The sequence below is a fragment of the Thamnophis sirtalis genome, unplaced genomic scaffold, assembly GCF_051295495.1.
Source record: "Thamnophis sirtalis isolate CommonGarterSnake01/CBP01778 unplaced genomic scaffold, rThaSir2_p1.2 scaffold_10, whole genome shotgun sequence".
Classification (NCBI taxonomy): domain Eukaryota; kingdom Metazoa; phylum Chordata; class Lepidosauria; order Squamata; family Natricidae; genus Thamnophis; species Thamnophis sirtalis.
The window spans coordinates 2,994,551-3,019,540 of NW_028261390.1; the positions used below are offsets into that span (position 1 = coordinate 2,994,551).

At 47.1% G+C, this 24,990-nt stretch overlaps 1 protein-coding gene across 1 annotated transcript in view; it reads left to right on the forward strand.

Annotated features, from left to right (window-relative positions):
* Positions 1–18,533, forward strand: part of LZTS3 (leucine zipper tumor suppressor family member 3) — a 39,781-nt gene extending 21,248 nt beyond the window's left edge. Inside the window, exons 3-5 of the mRNA XM_087723927.1 lie at positions 11,698–12,144; positions 14,900–15,736; positions 17,687–18,533. Of these exons, the coding sequence (XP_087580053.1) occupies positions 11,722–12,144; positions 14,900–15,736; positions 17,687–18,403 (1,977 nt within the window). The 5' untranslated portion in view covers positions 11,698–11,721 and the 3' untranslated portion in view covers positions 18,404–18,533. The remainder of the gene's footprint in view (positions 1–11,697; positions 12,145–14,899; positions 15,737–17,686) is intronic.
* Positions 18,534–24,990: the final 6,457 nt, after the last annotated feature.

A 24,990-nucleotide genomic window follows, 5' to 3' on the forward strand; every position in this document is an offset into this window, starting at 1 on the left:
CAGGGGAAGGATACTGCAAAATCCCCATTCCCTCCCCACTCCAGGGGAAGGATATTGCAAAATCCCCATTCCCTCCCCACTCCAGGGGAAGGATGCTGCAAAATCTCCATTCTCTCCCTACTCCAGGGGAAGGATACTGAAAATCCCCATTTCCACTCCACTCCAGGGGAAGGATACTGCAAATTCCCCATTCCCTCCACATTCCAGGGGAAGGATACTGAAAATCCCCATTCCCTCCTTGCTCCAGCGGAAGGATACTGCAAAATCCCCATTCCCTCCTTGCTCCAGGGCAAGGATCCTGCAAAATCCCCAATCCCTCCCCACTCCAGGGCAAGGATCCTGCAAAATCCCCATTCCCTTCCCGTTCAAGGGGAAGGATGCTGCAAAATCCCCATTCTCTCCCCACTCTGGGCCCAGCCAGAGGTGGTATTCCCCCGAAGTACTCAACATTTCCGCTACCGGTTCTCCAGAACCTTTCAGAACCTGCTGAATTTTGACCCTTGCGGTTCCGGTCCGAACAGGCAGAATACCCCCTCTGAATAGTTGGGCAAAAATGCAAAATCATTGGAACATCTGTCGATGAGCCCATAATACTAGTTTTCCTTGGAGAACTGGGCCAGTTTTCTCCCAGATTAGCAATGCTGCCCCTCCGTTCTGCAAAATCCTTGCGGGGCTGAGCTGCAGCATTGCTAACCTGGGGGGAAACTGGCCCAGTTCTCCAAGGAAAATTAGCATCCCTATTATTAGCTCATCGCATATTCAGAAATTCAGCTTTGCACGCCAGGTGCGCGCCTTCTATGCCCAATTCAGAATCAGATTCAAAATCAGAATAGAGCTGGAAGGGACCTGGTGGTCTTCTAGTCCAGCCCCCAAACTCAAGAAGGAGACCCCAAACCCTTTCAGGCAAATGGCCGTCCTATCTCCTCTTGAAAACCTCCAGTGATGGAGGAGGACCACAACTTCTGGTGGCAAGCTGTTCCACGGATCAATTTGTCCTCACTGTCAGGAAGTTTCTCCTTAATTCCAAGTTGCTTGATTAGTTTCCATCCATCGTTTCTTGTCCTGCCTTCAGGGGATTTGGAGAATAATTTTCTATCTCTTCTTTGTGGCGGCCCCTCAAATATTGGAACTCTGCTATCATGTCCCCCCCCCCCCAGTCCTTCTTTTCTCTAGAGTAGCCAAACTCAAATCCTTCAACCGTTCTTCGTGTGTTTTAGTCTCCGGGACTTTAAATCATCTTAGTTGTTCTTCTCTGCATTTTTTCCAAAGTCTCAACATCTTTTTTGTAACGTGAAAAAACTGGATTCCAGGTGTGGCCTTACTAAGGCTTTATAAAGCGGTGCTGATACTTCATGTGGTTTTAATTCTATGCCTCTGTTTATGTAACTGAGGATCACATTAGCACGTCACACAGCTGATCTTCGGAACTACTTTTTAAAGCATTTTTTTTTACTACAGGTTTTCTGGAAACGCGGTGGGGTGGGGGTCCATTTTTGCTCCCAGCTAGGCCAAAAATGGGAGGTGGGGGGTGCTGAGAAAGAGAAAGAAAGGGAAAAAAAGAAAGAAAGAAAGAAAGAAAGAAAGGAGAAAGAAAGGAAAAGAAAGAAAGAAGAAAGAAAGAAAGAAAGAAAGAAAGAAAGAAGGGAGAAAGAAAGGAAAAGAAAGAAAGAAAGAAGGGAGAAAGAAAGGAAAAGAAAGAAAGAAGGGAGAAAGAAAGGAAAAGAAAGAAAGAAAGAAGGAGGAAAGAAAGGAAAAGAAAAAGAAAGAAAGAAGGGAGAAAGAAAGGAAAACAAAGAAAGAAAGAAAGAAAGAAAAAGAAAGAAAGAAAGAAAGAAAAAGAAAGAAAGAAGGGAGAAAGAAAGGAAAAGAAAGAAAGAAGGGAGAAAGAAAGGAAAAGAAAGAAGGGAGAAAGAAAGGAAAAGAAAGAAAGAAAGAGAGAGAGAGAGAGAGAGGGAAAAAGGAGAGGAAGGAAGGACTACAAACCTGGCACTAGACCCAGCTTCAGAGGATAATCCAGGGCTGGGAGGGACCTGGAGGTCATCTAGTCCAACCCTGCTCCAGCGGGACATTGTTAAAGTGAGTTTCTGTCTTTTCATCCCCCAGTTACATGACTCACCACCACCAAGCCACGCCCACAGAACCGGTAGTTTAAAAAAAATTAGATTTCACCACTGGTCAAAATCCTTTGGGATTTGTGATCTGGGGCAGTTGGCTATTCCTGCCGGTTTAGTGTCATCTGCAAATTTGAAGTGTTTCCTCTTCTATTCATTATTTCTAACTCGTAAGGCAAATTCGTGGGAATTCTCGCTCGACCCAGCCTCCCGCTTTCCAATTTTCTCATATCTTTCCAGGGCAACCTTAATCTTAATCTTTCTTGTATTTTTTTCACACTTCTTGCAAAGATAATTAATAATAACAATAACAACAACAACAGCAATAATTGCAAAGAAGCTGATGAAACTGTTGATCACATACTCAGCTGCTGTAAAAAAAATCGCGCAGACTGATTATAAATTGCGGCACAATTCAGTGGCACAAATGATCGATTGGAGTTTGTGCAAAAATTATAATATTAAAACAGCAACAAACTGGTGTGAACGTCAGCCTGAAAAAGTCACCGAAAATCAGATGGTCAAGATCTTGTGGGATTTCCGTATACAAACGGACAAAATACTGGCGCATAATACACCAGACATCACACTGGTTGAGAAAAATAAGGTTACAATCATAGACATCGCAATGCCAGATGATAGCAGGGTCGGCGAGAAGGAATGTGAAAAAATCACGAAATACCAGGACTTAAAAATTGAAATTCAACGATTATGGCACAAAGAAGCAGTGGTAATTCCAGTGGTAATTGGCACACTGGGTGCTATTCCAAAAGCACTGGAATTACATTTAAAACAGTTAAAAATTGACAAAATCACCATCAGTCAAATGCAAACAGCCGCACTGCTTGGATCTGCACGCATATTACGAAAATACGTTACGACGTCCTAGGCCCCTGGGTGGGGCCCGACTAGTAACCAATGCCAAATCCGGCGAAACAACTGGCCGCTGTGATACAATTCTGTTGTTGCGAATAATAATAATCAGGTTGAGAAGGTTTTAGAGAATGAGAAAGTCAAGATCTTGTGGGACTTCAGAATCCAGACTGACAGGCACTTGGCCCACAAAACAATAGTTGAAAAGAAAAAAGTATGATTCATTGACATTGCAAGAAAAAAATCACAAAGTGCCGGGACTTGCAAATTGAAGTTGAGCGACTGTGGAAAAAGAAATTGTGTGTTGTCCCGATTGTAATTGGAGCCCTTGGAGCAATACCTAAAGGGCCACCTCGCTATTTGGAAATTCTAAATTTACCTGACTTGAACATTCGGATTCTACAAAAAAACCACGCTACTTGGAACAGCTGATATCCTCCGACGTTACCTTAACAGTTCCTAGGTCCTTGGTTAGGACTCGAGCTGTTGAGCTACCAACCAGCCCCAAAGCCTGTGAATCTCACCAAAGATTAACCACATAATAATAATATCCTCCGACGTTACCTTAACAGTTCCTTGGTCCTTGGTTAGGACTTGAGCTGTTGAGCTACCAACCAGCCCCAAAGCCTGTGAATCTCACCAAAGATTAACCACATAATAATAATATCCTCCGACGTTACCTTAACAGTTCCTAGGTCCTTGGTTAGGACTCGAGGTGTTGAGCTACCAACCAGCCCCAAAGCCTGTGAATCTCACCAAAAATTAACCACATAATAATAATATCCTCCGACGTTACCTTAACAGTTCCTAGGTCCTTGGTTAGGACTCGAGCTGTTGAGCTACCAACCAGCCCCAAGGGCTGTGAATCTCACCAAAGATTAACCACAGAATAATACCCCGTTTCCCCCAAAATAATATCCTCCCTGGATAATAAGCCCAATCGGACTTTTGAGCCCATGTGCTAAAATAAGCCCTCTCCGAAAATACAGCAGAAGCCACAAGGTGACCACACTCACCACCTCCTGCGCCTCAAAAATAATAAGACCTCCCTGAAAATAAGGCCAAGCGCTTATTTCAGGGGTCCAAAGAAAATAAGACCCCTGTCTTGTTTTCGGGGAAACACGGTAATAATAATGGCCTGATTTTTCTCTGGCTGTTTAAGCAGCTACGTCAAACTCTTCCCTTACCTGGTTCTCGTATTCCATAAGCTGTTCCCTGCCTTGCATTCTCACGCACAAAGATTGTACACTTTTACACAATAGGAGCGGTTGTGAGAAGGAGCCAAACAGGGAGTCATTGATTTACAAGCATGGATTTGGAGAGCATTCAAAGTTTCAGCGGCCCTGGGGGGAAAAGGACTTACAACCGGTCCTCGCACTTACGACCAGGGACAATGTAGTTCGACAGGTGGGCCCCGGGCGACATATTGGTCAGCCAAAAGGGAGTTCTGATTGGCTAAAGGGATGCCTTGCCATTTCTCAGCATTCTGTGGATTTTATTCATTGTATTTCATTTTATTTAAAACTTTTATAATGGCTGCCTCATCTTGTAACAAACTCTGGGTGGATCCCAGTCAAAATGTGCCCAGGTTATCTCAATCAATAGGACCTTAATAGGAGAGAGAATTTGGACCAGTGGTTAAAGCATTAGGCGAGAAGCCAGGAGACTGTGAGTTCTAGTTCCATCTGAGCCATAAAAGCTGGCTGGGTGATTTTGGGCCAATCACCAGGAGAATGTGAGTTCTAGTTCCACCTGAGCCATGAAAGCTGGGTGGGTGATTTGGGGCCAATCGCCAGGGGAATGTGAGTTCTAGTTCCACCTGAGCCATGAAAGCTGGCTGGGTGATTTGGGGCCAATCACCAGGAGACTGTGAGTTCTAGTCCCACCCTAGGCATGAAAGCCAGCTGGGTGACTTTGGGCCAATCACCAGGAGAATGTGAGTTCTAGTTCCATCTGAGGCATGAAATCCGGCTGGGTGATTTTGGGCCAATCGCCAGGAGACTGTGAGTTCTAGTTCCACCTTAGGCATGAAAGCTGGCTGGGTGATTTTAGGCCAATCACCAGGGGACTGTGAGTTCTAGTCCCACCTTAGGCATGAAAGCCAGTTGGGTGACTTTGGGCCAATCACCAGGAGAATGTGAGTTCTAGTTCCATCTGAGGCATGAAATCCGGCTGGGTGATTTTGGGCCAATCACCAGGAGACTGTGAGTTCTAGTTCCACCTTAGGCATGAAAGCTGGCTGGGTGATTTTAGGCCAATCACCAGGAGACTGTGAGTTCTAGTTCCACTCAAGGCATGAAAGCTGGCTGGATGATTTTGGGCCAATCACCAGGGGACTGTGAGTTCTGGTTCCGCCTTAGTCAACCGAGTGACTAGACCAATCAGCAGGAGAAGGTGAATCCTAGTCTCACTTTAGGCATGAAAGCCGACTGGGTGACTTTGGGCCAATCACCAGGGGACGGTGAGTTCTAGTCCGGCCTTAGGCATGAAAGCCGGGTTTAACACGGACAAAGGGAAGCTGAGGACATAGATGAACGTTCTGCTTTTCGGTCATTGTTATCATTGCATAGTTGTTGGTTTCAATCAGTGTCAAGCCTTAATTGTCCTTTGTCTTCCGGTGGCTTCCACCCATGGGCGATGCAAGCCAGGAACGCAATATTGTTTTCCCGACTAGAGAACCCTACAATTATCTCATTATTGGCTTGGAAAAGACACAAACAAGCATCTCTGTGGTTTTTTTCAATTCCTCCCTTTTCTTACTGTGCAAAGGGAGAGTTTTAGGAGACTTCCCAAACGCACTGGGGCATTTAAAAACAAATAAATTTGCAATTCTTGAGGCTCTCGTTCCACTTCTTCAAAGTTACGCAAATCAGGCCTCTTGGGTTGAAGGGGGGGGGGGATAAATAAGGTAAATAAGGGGCTGGACTAGAAGACCTCTAAGGTCCCCTCTATGCTGATTAAGAAAGCAAATACAGGCTAAAACGTCCCTCTTCCCGTTTGAAATCCTGCAGAATTTTCTGCCAATAATGTGGTGAAATATACCGTATTTTCACGACCAAAAGCCGCACCGGATTAAAAGCCGCAGTATCAATTAACGTTAATTTTTTTAACTTTTTCCACATATAAAGCGCACCGGGTTATAAGCCGCACATTTCCCGACGCTTCTGGACATCGCGAGGAGCGGCACGAGGGTTCTTGGCGCTCCGGGGGGCGCCGAGGGCGGCTGGGAGGGGCGCGCGGCTTGGTTTCTCCTCCCTGGACGTCGCAGCGGCGGCCCCGGGCTCACCGATCTCTGTGTTTTTCGCATCGGGGCATGCTCTTGCAGCGCGCCCCGATGCGAAAGGCACTGGGATCGGTGAGTTTGGGGCTGCTGCTGCAGCGTCCAGGGAGGAGAAACCAAGCCGCGCGCCTCTCCCAGCTGCTTTCGGTGCTTCCTGGAGCGCCGGGAGCCACAGATGTCCAGAAGCGGCTTTTGGGGCTGGTGGGGATTGGATTTCCGGCTCGGTGGCCCCTGTCGCTTCTGGACGTTGTGGGGAGCCGAGGAGAGTGTGGGGGGGAGCGCGCGGCGGTTCTTGGCGCTCTGGGAGGCGGGAGAGGCGCGCGGTTTGATTTCTCCTCCCTGGACGTCGCCCGATCTCTGTGTTTTTCGCATCGGGGCGTGCTGCAAGAGCATGCCCCGATGCGAAAAACACGGGGATCGGCGCGCCCGGGGCCGCCGCCGCGACGCCCAGGGAGGAGAAACCAAACCGCGCGCCTCTCCCGCCTCCCAGAGCGCCAAGAACCGCCGCGCGCTCCCCCCCACACTCTCCTCGGCTCCCCACAACGTCCAGAAGCGACAGGGGCCACCGAGCCGGAAATCCAATCCCCACCAGCCCCAAAAGCCGCCTCTGGACATCTATTGCAGTCGCGAGGAGCAAAGCAGCTGGGAGATCTTTTTCCACATATAAAGCGCACCGGGTTATAAGCCGCACTGCCGATTTTGGATCAAAATTTAGGATTTTTAGTGCGGCTTATGGTCGTGAAAATACGGTATATATATATATATATATATATATATATATATATATATATATATTCATTCATTCATTCATTCATTCATTCATTCATTCATTCATTCATTCATTCATTCATTCATTCATTCATTCCTGGAAATGTTGAAACAGTGTGTAGAAAAAAATCTTTTGTGGCCCCCCTTAGCTTTTTTCTTCTTCTTAAATTCCCCGTGAGTAAAGAAAGGGATTTGAATGAAAAAGTGACTTATGACTATTTCTCACACTTACGACCGTTATAACATCCCGGGGGTCACATGATCAGAATTCAGATGGTTGGAAACCGACTCATACTTACGACGGTTGCTGTGTCCCGGAGGCTACACAATCCCCTTTTACAACCTTCTGACAAGCATAATCAATGGGGAAGCCGGATTCACTTAACGACCGGGTGACCAGCTTGTCAACTGCATCTATTTGTTTAGTGACCATTACGACGGTCACTGAAAAAAGTGACCCCTTATGGCCGTTTTTCACCCTTACAGCCGTTGCAGCATCCCCGCGATCACGTGATTAAATTCGGAAGCTTGGCCACCGACTCATATTTATGACGGTCGCATATGCTACAACGGTCGTAAGTGTGGGAAATGGTCCTAAGTCGCTTTTTTCAGTGCCATTGTAACTTTGAACCGTCACTAAATGAACTGATGTAACTCGAGGACTCCCTGTATTTATGACAATCATTCGCAGTGTTCTGGGTTCATGCGATTCCCCTTTTGCGACCTTTTGACGAGCAAAGTCAATCCGGATTCACTTAACGACCGGGTTACTAACTTAACAACGGCGGTGGTTCGCTTAACAACCGTGGCAAAAAAAAAAGGGGCTTACAATCGGGCGAAACTCCCTTAACGAACGTCTTGCTTAGCGGGAGAAATTTCGGGCTCAGTTGTGGTCGTAAGTCGAGGACTGCCTCTCCTATAATCTGGCCCAAAAAGAAAAGGTGAGTTTGGAGTTTCCTTTGAAGTTTTCGGGAGGGGTGGGGGGGGAACCTAGAATTTGCAAAGCAAATAGCCCCCATTCAGCCTCCACCACCGCCCCTCCCTGTGGAAACAACCGCCGAGATTAGCATCAATGGAATAAAAGCACATTTTGTCTTTTTTTTTCTTTAAAATAAAAACAACCCTCTTAATGGATGTTTGGAAACCTGAAGCCTTTGGAATGGGTGGGGAGGGGCTGGTTAAATATTGACTATTGGTCTACTGGAGTTTTGTGGAGTAAATCCTCCCCAGCTTTCAGCCAAAGAAAACAAGGATAAAAGCAGTAATAAAGTACTTTATGAAAGGTTTGCTTTCTTAATTGCATTGGAATTAGGGGAGAAAAAAAAATCAGCCTTCCCGATTGTTTTGCTAGAACCACCCGGCCATCCGTCATGGGTTGAACACTGGAGGAGGGAATCAGATCTCAGATTTAGAGGTTGGTCCAGCCGAGTTTGTGAAGATTTGAATACAATTCAGCAAATTCAAAAGGAAAGCAAGAGGCTAGTCCTCTGGGAGCCTAGCGAATCATCTCCAAGCACAGGGTTGGTTTTTTCCCCCCAAACTTCGAGCATGCTTGCTGGAGAATTGTGAAAGTTAAAAAGTCCACACCAGGAGTGAAATGCATTTAACTTTGCTACCGGTTCTGCGCGGACCTTCTGCGCATGTGCAGAACACGCCTGCAAAGGTAAGCGAACAGTGAGGGGAGGAAATCTGTACGCATCGTAGCTGATTGTCGGAAAAACTGGTTCGCCTGAACCGAGACCTTTTCCTTTTGCTACCGGTTCGAGTGAACAGGTAGCATTTTTGCTATTGGTTCGGACGAACGAAACATTTCACCCCTGGTTCACACATGTTCTACGATTTGGAAGTCCACCCATCTTCCAGTTGGCAAAGTTGAGAAGCACTATTCTACAGTACAGGCAGTCCTCGACTTACAACAGTTCATTTACTGACCGTTCGAAGATACGTCGTCTCTGAAAAAAGTGACGTCTGACCATTTTTTTACACTTACAACCACATGGCCACATGATTGAAATTCAGACATTTGGCAGCCGGTTCGTATTTATGACGGTTGCAGTGTCCCCGTGACCCCCTTTGTTGCGACCTTCTGACAAGCACCATCAATGGGGAAGCCAGTTTCATTTAACAACCATGTGATTAGCTTAACAACCACAGCGAATCAGTTCACAACAGAGGCAAAGAAAGATTGTAAAATGGGGCCAAACTCACGAAACAACCGTCCTGCTTAGCAACGCACGTGCGTAGCACTCAAAGACCACCCTCGGAGTCAGCGCTGGTGAGCTGAGCTGATTTTTAGCTCAGTTAAGGCACGGCTATCCGCTCTGCCACACAAATCAGCTGAGCTAAAAAACAAGGGAATATAGGACTGGGAAGGGCAGGAGGGCGCGGCCAGCCAGAGGTGGTATTTGTCAGTTCTCCAAACTACTCAAAATTTCTGCTACCGGTTTGTCCGAACTTGTCCAAACCGGCTGAATACCACCTCTGTGCCGTTGTAAATACTTGTTGGAAGGAAAATGAATCTGGTTCAGTTCCAAGCTGGGAGAAAGGCGCTGGGGATAAAATGGAGGCTGTAGGGTGATAGAAAGAAAGGTTCCCTTTATTGATGAAGCAGAACCACCGATTGTGTGTGGTTTTGGGACAGCTGACAAAATGGGAGTTAAGTGGGTTGGGTTTTTTGGCTTCGTATTTGAGCTTCCTGTTCCTGTGCAAGAACCTGTCCTTTAATAGTCTGTTGGCTCTTGTCATCTTCATGTTGTCATGGCTGGCTCTATAGGAGGGGTATCAAACTCACAACCGCAGCGTGCTTTGATCTGGTCCGTGGGGCCGCCCTGAAAACAGCGGACCGGCCCCGGTCCCTCTGCCAGTGAAATCGAGCTCCCGAGCTCTGTTTTCGGCTGTGACGGCTTCCTGCAATTCTCTGGCAGTGAAAACAGAGGCGGTTGCAAGAAGTTGTCACAGCCGAAAATGGAGCTCGGGAGCCCGTTTTCGCTGCAGAGTGCTCAGGCCACCACAGGGGTCCTCCCCAAATGAGTGATGTCGTGCTGGCCATGCCCCCCCTCCGCCCAGGTCAAACATAACCCTGATGCGGCCCTCAATGAAATCGAGTTGGACACCCTTACTCTAAAAGCAAAAGAGGAAATACAAATCCGAGGTGCTGTTCTGAGCTAATCCTCTTCGCTTGCCTAATTGCTTATCAGGAGTTTCTGTCTGACCCAGTCTTTCGGAATGGAGTATCAAATCTGCATTTTTAAAAGCTGGCCTGCTCAGTATCTGCTTTGGGAGGAAGGGAGACTGGAGTTAGTTTCTGCCTCCCTTAAGATCCCCCCCCCCCCCCCCCGATTTCTCATTTAGGCGAAATATTCTATCCTGCCTTTTTAAAATATTTCCCAAAGTGGTGGTGGGGTTTCGTATATACCGAAAAACATTTACTCTTTCCTGCCCTCTTGTGGCTGCCTGGATATTTGCCACTCAGATTCAGTTTTTTGTTTTTTTAATGTGCTTGAAGGATATTTCTTATTTTTGCTGTGACCCAATTCCTGGACTTTTCACAGCTAAACCAGAGGCAGCAAACAGAATGAAGGGGTGTTTTTTTCCGGATATTTGCATCTCCGTTGGCTACTGAAACGTCTCCCTTCCAGGCAGTTCTCTCACTCTTTAGAAAGTGGGAGAAGTAACACCTCTCCGAATAGCCAGGTGTTACTGCTGTCCGTTTTTAATGCGTCCGTAAAGGGCTGTTGAAGGGCTGCCTCGCCTGTAAGGGATCGTGGGTGGGTGCCTGCACATTGCAAGCCAAACTCCAAGCAGTTTTGCTCAGCCATCTATGCAACGTTCATTATTATTTTTTTCCCTTCTGCCTTTGTTTTGTGCGAGGCTGATTGATCTCTTCTTTCTTCTGTTTTTGCATGTGATGCTGTTACCTAGTTTGATAAATAAATAATAAAACGCCTGCAAGAAAACCACCAAGCTCAGAGAGCATCAAGGACCCCACAGTTCTCCTCCTCCTCCCCCTTCTTCCCCTCCTTCTCCTCCTCCTCCTCCTCCTCCTCCTCCTCTTCCCCTCCTTCTTTTCCTCCTCCTCCTCCTCCCTCTTCCCCTCCTTCTTTTCCTCCTCCTCCTCCTCCTCCTCCCTGCTCCTCCTCCTCCTCTGCAAACCCCACTCCCTTCTAGTACTGATGATGTTACCTAGATTGGTCAGGAAACGTCTGCAAGAAACCCACCGAGCTAAGAGAGCACCGAGGACCTCACAGTCTTCCTCCTCCTGCCCCTCCTCCTCCTTTCCCTCTTCCTCCTGCTCCTCTCCTCTCTGCAAATCCCACTCCCTTCTAGCACTGATGATGTTACCTGATTGGATCGTGAAACATCTACAAAAAAAAAAAACACATCAGAGAACACAATACCTTGGTGGGAAGGTAACAGCATTCCATGCGCCTTCGGCGTTGAGTCATGCCGGCCACATGGCCACGGAGACGTCTTCGGAGACAGTGCTGGCTCTTTGGCTTTGAAACGGGGATGAGCACCGCCCCCTAGAGTCGGGAACAACTAGCACAGATGTGCAAGGGGAACCTTTATCTTTACCTTTTTGCTGCATAGGAAAAAAAATAGAATTTTCTTTCTCAATGCCCTTTTCTGGGTGGGGGGGCGGCTGTTTTCTTCTCTTTCTTACAGGGCCACCGACTCCCACCGTTTGCCATGGCCAAGCTAGAGACCCTCTCTGTCCTGACTGATGCCAGCTACCACAGCCAGGAGACCTTCCACACCTTCCACCCCAGGAGCTCCGAATCCACCTCGCAGAGCAGCAGCGTGGGCACTGGCGTCTCTCACGAAAAAGACTTTGCCCTCAAGAGCCTGGGGGTCACCAGGCCTCAAAACACCCACCAGCCGCTGGACGGGACGCGGAGTAGCTACTCTCTCTCCACGCGCCACGCCGGGGAGGAGAAGGTCTCCACTTCCATCTACATCAATGGGGACTTGCGCAAGAGCGAGAAGGGGAAGGGTGACGTTGGTGGGAATGTGGCGGCCAACAACGAGAAGAACATGCCCCCACCGCTCACCCAGTACAGAGAAACCAATAAACCACCAAAGATATTTCCAGTCTCTGGGAAACTGGACCAGGTGGGTGCCCCCATCTTCAGACGAGAATCAGAAGAGTTGGAAGGGACCTTGGAGGTCTTCTAGTCCAACCCTCAAGAGGGGGGGTTGGTTCCGTGCCTGTCAACGGAGAACCTAACAGGGGTGGGGAACTGTGGCCCCCTTTAGGACTTGTGGACTTCAACTCCCAGAATTCCTCAGGCAGCCATGCTGGCTGAGGAATTCTGGGTATTCAAGTCCTAAAAGAGCCATCATTTCCCATGCAGGCGGAGGAATTCTGGGAGTTGAAGTCCACAAGTCCTAAAAGGGACATCATTCCCCATGCAGGCTGAGGAATTCTGGGAGTTGAAGTCCACGAATCCTAAAATGGCCATCATTCCCCATGCCGGCTGAGGAATTCTGGGTGTTGAAGTCCACAAGTCTTAAAATAGCAATAGCAATAGCAGTGGACTTATATACCGCTTCATAGGGCTTTCAGCCCTCTCTAAGCGGTTTACAGAGAGTCAGCATATTGCCCCCAACAATCTGGGTCCTCATTTTACCCACCTCGGAAGGATGGAAGGCTGAGTCAACCCTGAGCCGGTGGGATTTGAACCGCTGAACTGCTGATCTAGCAGTAGCCTGCAGTGCTGCATTTAACCACTGCGCCACCTTGGCTCAGTGTCAATCATTCCATCATTCCATCATTCCCCATGCAGGCTGAGGAATTCTGGGAGTTGAAGTCCACAAATCCTAAAAGGGCCACCATTCCCCATGCAGGCTGAGGAATTCTGGGAGTTGAAGTCCACAAGTCCTAAAAGGGCCACCATTCCCCATGCAGGCTGAGGAATTCTGGGAGTTGAAGTCCACAAGTCCTAAAAGAGCCATCATTCCCCATGCAGGCTGAGGAATTCTGGGAGTTGAAGTCCACAAGTCCTAAAAGAGCCATCATTCCCCATGCAGGCTGAGGAATTCTGGGAGTTGAAGTCCACAAGTCCTAAAAGAGCCATCATTCCCCATGCAGGCTGAGGAATTCTGGGAGTTGAAGTCCACAAGTCCTAAAAGGGCCACCATTCCCCACCCCGACCTGTTGTTTTATTTATTTATTTACTAAATTTATTTGTTGCTCCTCTTGTTTCCAAACGGCTTCTTGGGCAGCTTTAGGAAGAATGGCTCTTGTCTTCCATGCCTTTCTGATTCAGGCCGTCCTCCTTTTACGATCACAATTGAGTCTCCCATTTCCATTGCTCAGGGAGATTTTGCCCTTTTTTACCTGTGTTACAACCTTTCTTGCCACAGTTGTTCAACAAACCGTTGTTAAGTGAGCGACACATTTGTTGAGTGAATCCGGCTTCCCCGGATTGTCAGAAGGTCGCAAAGGGGATGACATGACGCCAGGACACTGCAGCTGTCATAAATACGAGTCAGTTGCCAAGCGGCGGATTTTTGATCACGTGACCATGGGGATGCCACAATGGTCGTAAATGTGAAAAACGGTCATATGTCACTTTGTTTTCAGTGCTGTTGTAACTTTGAATGGTCCCTAAATGAACTTTTTAAAGTCGAGGTCTACCTGGAAATGTAATAAACAAATAAACAGTTCTATTTAATAAATATGATAGATAGATAAGATAGATAAGATAGATAGATTAGATAGATAGATAGATAGATAGATAATATATATATAGATGGATGAATGGATAGATGATAGATAGATAGATAGATAGATAGATAGATAGATAGATAGATAGATAGATAGATAAATAGATATGATACGAAGAGAGACAGTTTATAGAGATAGATAGATAGATAGATAGATAGATAGATAGATAGATAGATAGATAGATAGATGATAAATATAGATGATAAATAGATAGGATAGGATAGATAAATAGGTAGATAGGAGAGATATAGGATAAATAGAGAGATAGGGAGGGAGGGAGAGATTAGATAGGTATAGGTGGTAAATAGATTAGATAGATGATAGAGAGATAGAGAGATAAATGGATGGATAATAGATATGATAAATAGATAAGAGGATAGGACAGATCAATAGATAGGTAAAAATAAGATGATAGATAGATAGATAGATAGATAGATAGATAGATAGATAGATAGATAGAGATAGAGATGATACAAAGAGAGTTTATAGAGATAGATAGATGATATAGATGATAAATAGATAGGAGGATAGATAAATAGGTAGGTAGATAGATAGGATAGATATAGATGAGAGAGAGATAGGGAGAGAGAGAGATAAGATAAGTATAGGTGGTAAATAGATTAGATAGATAGATAGATAGATAGATAGATAGATAGATAGAGAGATAATAGAGAGATAAATAGATGGATAATAGATATAGATAATAAATAGATAAAAGGATAGGATAGATCAACAGATAGGTAAAAATAGATAGATGGATAGTTAGATAGATAGATAGATAGATAGATAGATAGATAGATAGATAGATAGATAGATAGATAGATAGATAGATAGAAAGACAGACAGACAGACAGACAGACAGACAGACAGACAGACACGATAGGTATAGATGATAGATTAGCTAGCTGGATGGATGGATGGATAGATAGATAGATAGATAGATAGATAGATAGATAGATACATAGATACATAGATACATAGATACATAGATACATAGATACATACATAGATAAATAGATAGATAGATGATAGATAGATAGATAGATAGATAGATAGATAGATAGATAGATAGAAAGATATAAATAGATAAATAAATAAATGAAATTGTTTTATTGGTCTTCTTTTTTTCCCTTTCAGAATACTGAACCCTTAGTTAGACCTTCAGCCTTTAAGCCAGTTGTTCCTAAAAACTTCCATTCCATGCAAAACCTGTGTCCAGTGCAGAGCAACGGCGTCACCACCGAGAACCGAAAGACTTTAAACCACACGCACAGCAATAGTCCTGCGCCGGTCAAAAGCGGCCTGGAGAAGGCCAGCCTTAACAGGACTACCAACCCAGAGAGAGTCGGTCTTTCCGATTCTGGCCGCAACTCTTTAACCAGCTTGCCCACGTACGGCACGGGCTACAGCCAGCACGTGGCTCCCATGAGCGCCTCCACCAGTCACATCAACCGCATCGGGACCACCTACGGCGAGAAGAACGTCGTGGGATACAACGGGATATCTACCTCAGACAGCGGCCGGTCTTCCACGAAGAGCACCTCTTCCTTCAGCCGACTCAACCATCTCAACGAAACGATGCCTTTCCACTCGCCTTCCACGGACGACATCATCCAAGACCTGGAAAACCGCCTGTGGGAGAAGGAGCAGGAAGTCCTCCAGATGAGGAGGAACCTGGACAAGAGCGAGGCGGCCATCTACCAGGTCTTTGAGGAGAAGCAGAAGATTTGGGAACGGGAGATGGACGAGCTGAGGCAGAACTACGCCAACAAGCTCCAGCAGGTCTCCAAGAAAGCCCAGAGAGCTCAACAAGCCCTCCAGCTCCAGATCTTCAAGCTCCAGCAGGAGAAGAAGAAGCTCCAAGATGACGTCGCTCAACTCCTTCAACAGCGGGAAGAGCTGGAGAAGAAGTTTGTGGCTTTCAAAAAAGAGCAGGCCGAGTTTCTTCCCAAGATCGAAGAGACCAAGTGGGAGGTGAGAGTCAGCCAGGGTCAACACCATACAAGGCAGGGGTGAAATCCAGCAGGTTCTGACTGGTTCTGGAGAACCGGTAGCGGAAATTTTGAGTAGTTCAGAGAACCGGTAGCGGAAATTTTGAGTAGTTCAGAGAACCGGCAATGGAAATTTTGAGTAGTTCAGAGAACCGGTAGAAGAAATTTTGAGTAGTTCAGAGAACCGGTAGCGGAAATTTTGAGTAGTTCAGAGAACCGGTAGTGGAAATTTTGAGTAGTTCAGAGAACCGGTAGTGGAAATTTTGAGTAGTTCAGAGAACCGGCAATGGAAATTTTGAGTAGTTCAGAGAACCGGTAGTGGAAATTTTGAGTAGTTCAGAGAACCGGTAGCGGAAATTTTGAGTAGTTCAGAGAACCAGTAGCAGAAATTTTGAGTAGTTTGGAGAACAGGTAGCAGAAATTTTGAGTAGTTCAGAAAACCGGTAGCGGAAATTTTGAGTAGTTTGGAGAACCAGCAAATGCCACCTCTTGCTGGCCCCAGAGTGGGGTGGGAATGGGGATTTTGCAGTATCCTTCCCCTGCCACGCCCACCAGCCACACCACGCCCACCATGCCACGCCCACAGGACTGGTAGTAAAAAAATATTGAATTTCACCACTGATACAAGGGACTCAACCAATGTTGCCTCCTAGTGTGGGTGGTTTTGAAGGAGACCTTCTCCTACTCCTTCCTCTTCCAACTACAGTTAGTCCTCAACTTACGACCATCCATTCAGCCACCATGTGCTCCCAATAACAACTGCAACAAGGAGAGCAACAAGAATTGCGCAGAAGGATGTATGACCATAATTCTCAGCTCAACGGTGGCCGTAAATTGAGGATTACTTCTGGATGGAGATAATTCAAATACACTTGTCACTTGAGAGGGATGCGCATCCGTTGTCCCTACAGCAAGCAGTTTGGAGATAAAAGATAAACCACAAACACACATCCTTCGCATGCTATATAATTGAAATTGAAAACCCAATATTGCACTATACCGTAGAATCCAATATAGTGACTGCCCTGGGATAGAAGCTGTTTTTTCATTCTATTTGTCCTTGTTTTTATTGCCCTGTACCGTCTGCCAGATGGTAATAGTTCAAAAAAAAGGGGGGTGGCCAGGATGAGATGGATCTTTAAGGATGTTTTGAACTTTTTTTTTTTAAGAATTTTTTTTAATTTATTTATTTTCAAAACAAACATATTGTAGAAAGTATATCAGCTGGTTACAAAAAGCTTTTGTGCATCTCTTCCACCGTCATCAAATATACTTCATATCAATTCAAATATCAACTCAAGTATTTAATATATTAACATCATCATACCTCCACTTTTATTTGACGACAGTTATTTAAACATCCTTAAGTAAACCAAGATTCAATCCATAACCACATGCTGGCATTTCATTTACTTATTTGTAAAATCCTCCATTAACATTAAGTCCTCATATCCTGTTTTAGCTAAACATCCATAATATTTAATACCAAAGTTTTCTAATCCTCCATGTATATAATTTATTATCATTATCCTTTCTTTATTTAACTATATCCTATATCATAACATTTCCCCCCTATTAGTTAAAACTTAACGGTATATAGTTTTGTTTTTTTATTATAATTATTATACTTCTGGAGGCTTCCCTGAAGCCTCCAGAGGGCGAAAAACAGCCCAAAGCACAAACCGGAAGTCCGTTTTCACGGCCAAAAATCAAAGCCAAATGGGGCTTGCAGGGCAACGCCTCGCGTGCCCTCAGCAATGGCTCGGCATGCCACCTGTGGACACGCATGGCACAGGTTCGCCGTCACAGCTGTAGGACTTCAAAAGGGCTCAGTTTATTTCCTGGGCAGCTCAAGCCCAGTTAACTGACTTGGTTTAAGATGTTACCTGATGACAATCTCTCTCTGTCTCTCCTCTCTCTCTCTCTCATCCAGGTGTGCCAGAAGGCAGGTGAGATCTCCCTGCTGAAGCAGCAGCTGAAGGACTCTCAGGCCGACGTGTCCCAAAAGCTGAACGAGATCGTCGGGCTGCGTACCCAGCTGAAAGAAGGCAAGGGCTTCCTCCGAGACAAAGACGAGCAGATCCTGACCCTGAAGGACTCCTACAGCACCAAAAGCGTCAGCCTGGACTTCTGCGAGAACGAGCTGCAGCTCAAGATGGCCGAGGTCCAGATGTTGAGGGAGAAGCTCGGCCAGTGCGAGCTGGAGGTCTCCAACCTGAAGCAGACCTTGGCTCACCTGGGGGGACCCCAGAACCACGCCCCTCCGGAGCTCCCCGAGAAGCTCGCGAGGGACCCCCTGGCCTGCGAGAGCGACGAGGCCAAGGTGAAGCGGCAGAGCGAGGAGAACCTCAACGCCTTGAGGAGAGAGGTGGAGAGGCTCCAGGCGGAGTTGAAAGCGGAGCGCCAGTTCCGGGAGCAGCAGGTCTTGGACTTTGAGGAGGAACGTTGCACGTGGCAAGAGGAGAAGGAGAAGGTCATCAAGTACCAGAAGCAGCTGCAGTTGAACTATGTGGAGATGTATCAGAAGAACCAACTCCTGGAGCACAAGGTCAACGAGATGGCCAACAAGGCCACCGGTCTCTCCCACCCAGACGAGAAGAAAACATGGACTCCATCCAGACTGGAAAGGATAGAGTCGACGGAGATCTAAGGACCAAGGCATTTCGAGTACAATTTGTTCTTTTTCCCAATTATGGTGCCTGTAATTTCAGCTGGAGATCTTCCCAAGTAGAATATGTGACATAACCAGCAGCATAAATCTTTTGCACTTGGCCCCCACAGATATACTCTGGTGCTCTACAAATTACTTTTATGGGGGAGAGGGGCGTGGGGGAAGTGGGGGAAAGCCACAGGTGTACTTTTGTGTTCCAGGGAGAGTTTGACATCAGGAGTTCTTGAGTGTGCTGTTGTGTAGGCTTTTTAGTTGACCTGGTTTCGGTTATGACTCCCATTAGCCAATGTACCACAACCTCTGCTCCCTTCTTCATATGACATGCTTAGCCGTGAGCTTGGCTGTTTCCTTGCAGACCCAACTAGGTAACGTCATCCATGCTGGAAGAGAGTGGGGTTGGTGGAGAGGAGGAGGAGGATTGTGGGCTCCTTGGTGTTAGTTGATATGGTTTCTGTTATGACACCATTAGCCAATGTATTACAACCTCTGCTCCCTTCTCAAATTCTTTGTGTGACATGCTTCTCCGCGAGCTTGGCTGTTTCCTTGCAGACGTTTCGTGACCCAACTTGGTAACGTCATCAGTGCTGGAAGAGAGTGGGTTTTGTGGAGAGGAGGAGGATTGTGGGGTCCTTGGTGCTCTCTGAGCTTGGTTGCTTCCTTGAAGGCGTTTCGGGACCCAACTAGGTAACGTCATCAGTGCTTTGTAGGATAAACAGGCAGGAGGCGCGTCTCCGTGAGTACAAACTAGCACTCAGAAGACACGATGAGAACTCCTCCATGTGGACCAGTGGTGGGTTTCAAAAATTCTTCAAAACTACTCTGTGGGTGTGGCCTCCTTTGTGGGAGTGGCTTGCTGCCCATGTGACTGGATGGGAGTGGCTTGCCGCCCATGTGACCGGATACGAAGATGCCGACGACACTTGTCAGAACCACCTTAAATTACCTCACACACAGCACTGGCATGCATAAGAATATGATGCAAATTTGTTTTTTAAAAGGCATCTTTGGTTTGCGTTAAAACAACTTCAACACACGCAATGTTCTGATTGCACCACAAACACAGTAGTCATCCTTACCTTCCACAGAGTTGTATAAATAGGAGCATGATAGTGTAGAATAATCATATCCAAGGACCAGTGGTGGGTTTCAAAAAATTTTGGGAACCTCTTCTGTAGGTGTGGCCTGCTTTCTGGGTCCACTGGTGGAACCTCTTCTAACCGGTTCGGTAGATTTGACGAAGCGGTTCTACCGAATAGGTGCGAACTGGTAGGAACCCACCTCTGAGGTGGAGAGACCTAACTATAATTTCAGCTTGGGGAAGTATGACCATCCTAGACCAGGTTAAGTCCATAAATGCTAGAGAATTCCCGGAAGCTGGGCACTCAGACAAATCAGCCATCAACAGACACATAGAGATAAACAACATTTACACGCCATTCAAAAGAGACAATCCAAAAGCCCAAAAGGAAGCAAAAACACTTTCTCGCCAGCAATCATCATCAGATAGGCAGAGATTAAAACCAAGATTAATACTACCGCAATACATCCGTGTACCCCAATCAAGGAACTACCAACTCAAGCTAACAGTAAACAACAGCCTAATGAAGGAACTATCTGACTCCCACCAACACCAACTTGTATATAAACAGAGAGCAACCCCCCACTCCTTTCTAGCACTGATGGTGTTCCCTAGCTGGGTCATGAAACGTTTGCAACAAAACCACCAAGCTCAGAGAGCATCAAGGACCTCACAGTCCTCCTCCTCGCATTGGTAATGTTGCCTCGCTGGGTTATGAAACGTCTGCAAGAAAACCACCAAGCTCAGAGACCCTTCATTTCAACCCTGAGCTACGAATATTCTCTTCTACGAGAATAGAAGCTCGTGGGAGGTGGGATTATTCTGACCCACCTCCCCCGTTGCCCTTCCCTCTCTCTCTCTCTGTGAAAGTCTTTATCTCCCATCACTCCAGGAGGAGACGGTGTCCCTCCCAAATAATGCCACGTTTCTCTGAGAAAACTACAACTCCCAGGGTTCATTGAGAGGAACCCACCCTATCTACCTACTGAGCAGTTCTAAAGTAGTTTCGATTATAGAATACCTCAAAAGGCTTTTTTTTGTTAAAAAGCCTGCCAGAAATTAAGGGACATCATTTCAATCCTTTCAGAGTGATCTGAGGTTCAGAAGCAACCTTGACCCAACCATCAATGGACGGTGGTGACTGGGTCCTTCTGGCACTGTTACATAACTGTGGGGTACGTTGAGATCCTCTAGACTGAAGCTTGGAGCTAGTGAATTCAGGAAGTACCTTAGGATCCTCCTGGTGGTAGCTCTTGTCCAATCCAGCTCTCTTCTTCCCACATCACGTTCCTGGTTTGCCGATGGGAGGATCTTCATTGCAGGTCACCGTTAGTGGGTCCAAAATGGGGTGTCCCTGCGTTCCACTTACAGACGGGTGGCCCTTTAAGATTCTCTGCAGTTTCTCTTGCCTTATGACCACGGCTGAGCCAAAATCTCTGTCGCTTAAGACAGTGGTCAAGCGAGTTTTAAACCCTTCTTCCACGATCTTTCTGGCCACAATTAAGTGAATCGCTGCAGATGTTAAATTGGTAAACCAGGGTGGCTTTAAAGTCTGTTTAAATCACCATTTGAATCACTAGTAAAAAGGCTTGATTTAAATCAACTGTTTTCGCTGTGAGGGTTGCAGGAGGCCGTGGAAGCCGAAAACGGAGCTCAGGAGCCTGTTTTCGCTGTGAGGGTTGCAGGAGGCAGTGGCAGCTGACAATGGTGCTCAGGAGCCTGTTTTCGCTGTGAGGGTTGTAGGAGGCTGTGACAGGCAAAAACGGAGCTCAGGAGCCTGTTTTCGCTGTGAGGGTTGCAGGAGGCTGTGACAGCCGAAAACGGAGCTCAGGAGCCTGTTTTCGCTGTGAGGGTTGCAGGAGGCCGTGGCAGCCGAAAATGGAGCTCAGGAGCCTGTTTTCGCTGTGAGGGTTGCAGGAGGCCGTGGAAGCCGAAAACGGAGCTTGGGAGCCTCTTTTCGCTGTGAGGGTTGCAGGAGGCCGTGACAGCCGAAAACGGAGCTCGGGAGCCTGTTTTCTCTGTGAGGGTTGCAGGAGGCCGTGGCAGTTGACAACGGTGCTCAGGAGCCTGTTTTCGCTGTGAGGGTTGCAGGAGGCCGTGACAGCCGAAAACGGAGCTCGGGAGCCTGTTTTCGCTGTGAGGGTTGCAGGAGGCCGTGAAGCCGAAAACGGAGCTCGGGAGCCTGTTTTCGCTGTGAGGGTTGCCGGAGGCCGTGACAGCTGAAAACGGAGCTCAGGAGCCTGTTTTCGCTGTGAGGGTTGCAGGAGGCCGTGGCAGCCGAAAACGGAGTTCAGGAGCCCGTTTTCGCTGGCAGAGCACTGGGATCACCACCTGTGCCCATGACACGAGTGACGTCAAGTTGGCCATACCCAGCCAGGCCCTCACAGGTCAAACACAACCCTGATGCGGCCCTCAATGAAATCAGGTCTGACACCCCTGTTCTAGACAACATCTGGTTTTATCATGTTTTCTCTTATTTCTACACCGGTAGTCCTCGACTTGTGACCACAATTGAGCCTAAAGCTTCCATTGCTAAGCGAGGCCGTTGTTGAGTTTTGCCCTGTTTTGTGACCTCTGGCGCCACCGCTGTTCAGTGAATCGCTGCAGTTGTTAAGTGAACCGTGCGGTCGTTGAGCAAATCTGGCTCCTCCCCCTCTCCGAGTTGGCTTGTCAGAAAGCAGCTGGGAAGGCTGCAAATTGTGATCACACGACCTTGGTGGTTGCCAGGTGCCCAAATTTTGATCAAGTGACTGCAGGGAGACTGTGACGGCCGTAGGCTTGAAAAACTGGTCATAAGTCAGTTTTTCCAGTACCATTGCAACTTCGAATGGTCACTAAAATGATGGTTGTAAGTCAAGGACTTTAAAAAAAGCGACGCTCAGACTTTTAGGAAGGAAATTTCTCTCTTTATCCCACAGAAAAATGATTTTTAACCTACAACCCCCTGCAAAATCACCGTCTCTTCTTCCCAAGATGTTAAATTCTGTGTGTATTTGAATCAACCAAGGCTTCTCTTCACTTCTCTCCCTCTTCTCTTCTCTCCTTTTCCTCCTCTCTCCTCTTCTTCCTCTTCTCTTCCCTTCTCCATTCCTCTTCCTCCCCTTTTCTTCCTCTGTTCTTCCTCTCCCCTCTTCTTCCCCTCCTCTTCTTCCTTTCCTCTCTTCTTCCTCCTCTGTTCCCTTCTCTATTCCCCTTCCTCCTCTTCTGCCTCTTTTCTTCTTCCTCTCCTTTCTTCCCTTCCCTTCTTCATTCCTCTTCCTTCTCTCTTCTTCCACTCCTCATCTTCCTCTCTTCTTCTTCCTCTCCCCTTTTCTTTTCTCTTCTTCTTCTCTTCCTTTCCCTTCTCAATTCCTCTTCCTCCCCTCTTCTTCTCTTCGTCCTCTCCTCTCTTCTTCCTCTCCCTCTCTCCTCACTGCTCTTTCCTCTTCCTCTTCTTCCTATTCCTCTCTTCTTCTTCCTCCTCTCCTCCCTCTGCCTCTCTCCTCACTTCCCTTTCCTCTTCCTCTCTTCTTCCTCCTCTCCTCTCCTTCCTCTCTTCTTCCTCTCCCTCTCGCCTCACTTCTCTTCCTCTTTCCCTCCTCTCTTCTTCCTCTTCCTCTCTTCTTCCTCCTCTCCTCCCTCTCCCTCTCTCATCACTTCATTTCTTCTTTCTCTTCTTCTTCCTCTCCTCTTCTCTTTACATTTACTTGCTTTTCCTTTCTTTTTTCTTTTCTTTATTTTTTGTGTTGAGTGACTCGAAAAAAACCCGTCAGGTCTTTTCATAAACTGTGACTTGTCTTGCCTGTGGGAAGACATTTATCAGATTTTTTTTTTTTAAAAAAGGCACTTTTTTTGTATCTCGCCTGGTAAGAGAAAACAAAGAATATATATATATATCTATAGATACGCTGTCTTAGATTTAAAAGAGACGATCTGCTGTCTTTGAATTGAGCGTAGAACGTACCTATCCCAGACCAAGGCAAACCAATGGTTAAATTGCCTGCAAATGGAAATGAATAGAGATGGCAATTCAAAGAGAAATAATTTCCTGATTAATGCTGCTAAAATTATACAGAAGCAAGTTACTTGGATGTAAATACTCTCCGTATCTGTTTATGTGATGATTAAAGCAAGAAGAGGTGTACAAAGAAGAGGGCAGGAAAAGAAAATTTCTGTGATTAACGACTACGTTGTGCGGTAAGAGCAGAAAAAAATCCGGGACAAAAGTTTTGGATTATGAAAGGGACGTCTTTGCCAAATTCTCAATTTTGAGGTTCATATGGTACCAAAGTCATTCCGGATTATTCCAGGATTAGAAGAAGGCGTCTTCTTTTCTGTTTAGGTTTTAACTCTGGCTTCATAGAGCTGGAAGGGACCTTGGAGGTCTTCTAGTCCAGCCCCCTGCTCAGGCAGGAGACCGTATACCCAATGGTGGGATTCAGCTGGTTCGGGTCGGGTCGGGCGAACTGGTTGTTAAATTGCTGGCTGGCCGCGCCCCTTCCAGGAGTCCCCACACGCCCCGTTTTGGCTCCCAGGAAAGTCCAGGGAGGCTTACTAGGCCCAAAAAGGGGTGCGGCCTGGCACAGCCCCCCTGCGGCCCATTTTTGCTCCCAGGAGGGTGCAGGCAGCCAAGTACTGCCTGTCACACCCCCTGGTCACGCCCACCCAGCCAGCCATTAGGGCAGAGAAATGGTTGTTAAATTATTTGAATCCCACCACTGCCTATACCCGTGATGGCGAACCTATGCCACCGGTGCCACAGGGGGCACTTAGAGCCCTCTTTACGGGCATACCAGCCTTCGGCCCAGCCCAGCCCCACTGCACATTTGGGCACACCTCCCGTTGGCCAGCTGCTCTTCATGTCTCAGAGGAGCAGGGGCAGGGCACTCACACGCATTGCATTTTGGGGCCTTGTGCGGTGCCGCCGCGCCCCATTTTGGCTTCCAAGTTGGTTCTGGAGGCCTTCCAGGCACAAAAGGACATGTGAAGTCTCCCCGCACCCTGTTTCGGGTCTGGAAAACCTTCTGCACCAACCTGGAAGCCAAAAATGGGCAGGAGGGGGGGTGGCGCACATGCGCAGGGTTGCGGGGCACACAGGAGGGTCGGCGTGCATGTGCGGGGGGGGAGGGACACGTCGACAAAAAGGTTAGCCAACCCTGGCCTATGCCATTCCCGACAAATGGCTGTCCAATCTCTTCTTCAAAACCTCCAGTTGTGAAGCACCCACAACATCTGGTGGCCGGCTGTTCCACTGGTCAATTGTCGTCCCCGTTAGGAAGGTTCTCCTAACTTGGTGAAGTGAATGTGGCTTCTGACTTTGCTTGTCAGAAGGCCGCGAAAGGGAATGATGGGACCTCAGGATATGGCAACCGTCATAAATATGAGTCAGTGGCCAAGGCAAGAATCTGAATTTTGACCCCGTGAGCATGGGGTCATAAGCGTGAAAACTGGTCATCGTCCATTTTTTTTTCCAGAGCCGCTGCAACTTCGGTCACTAAGTGAACCGTTG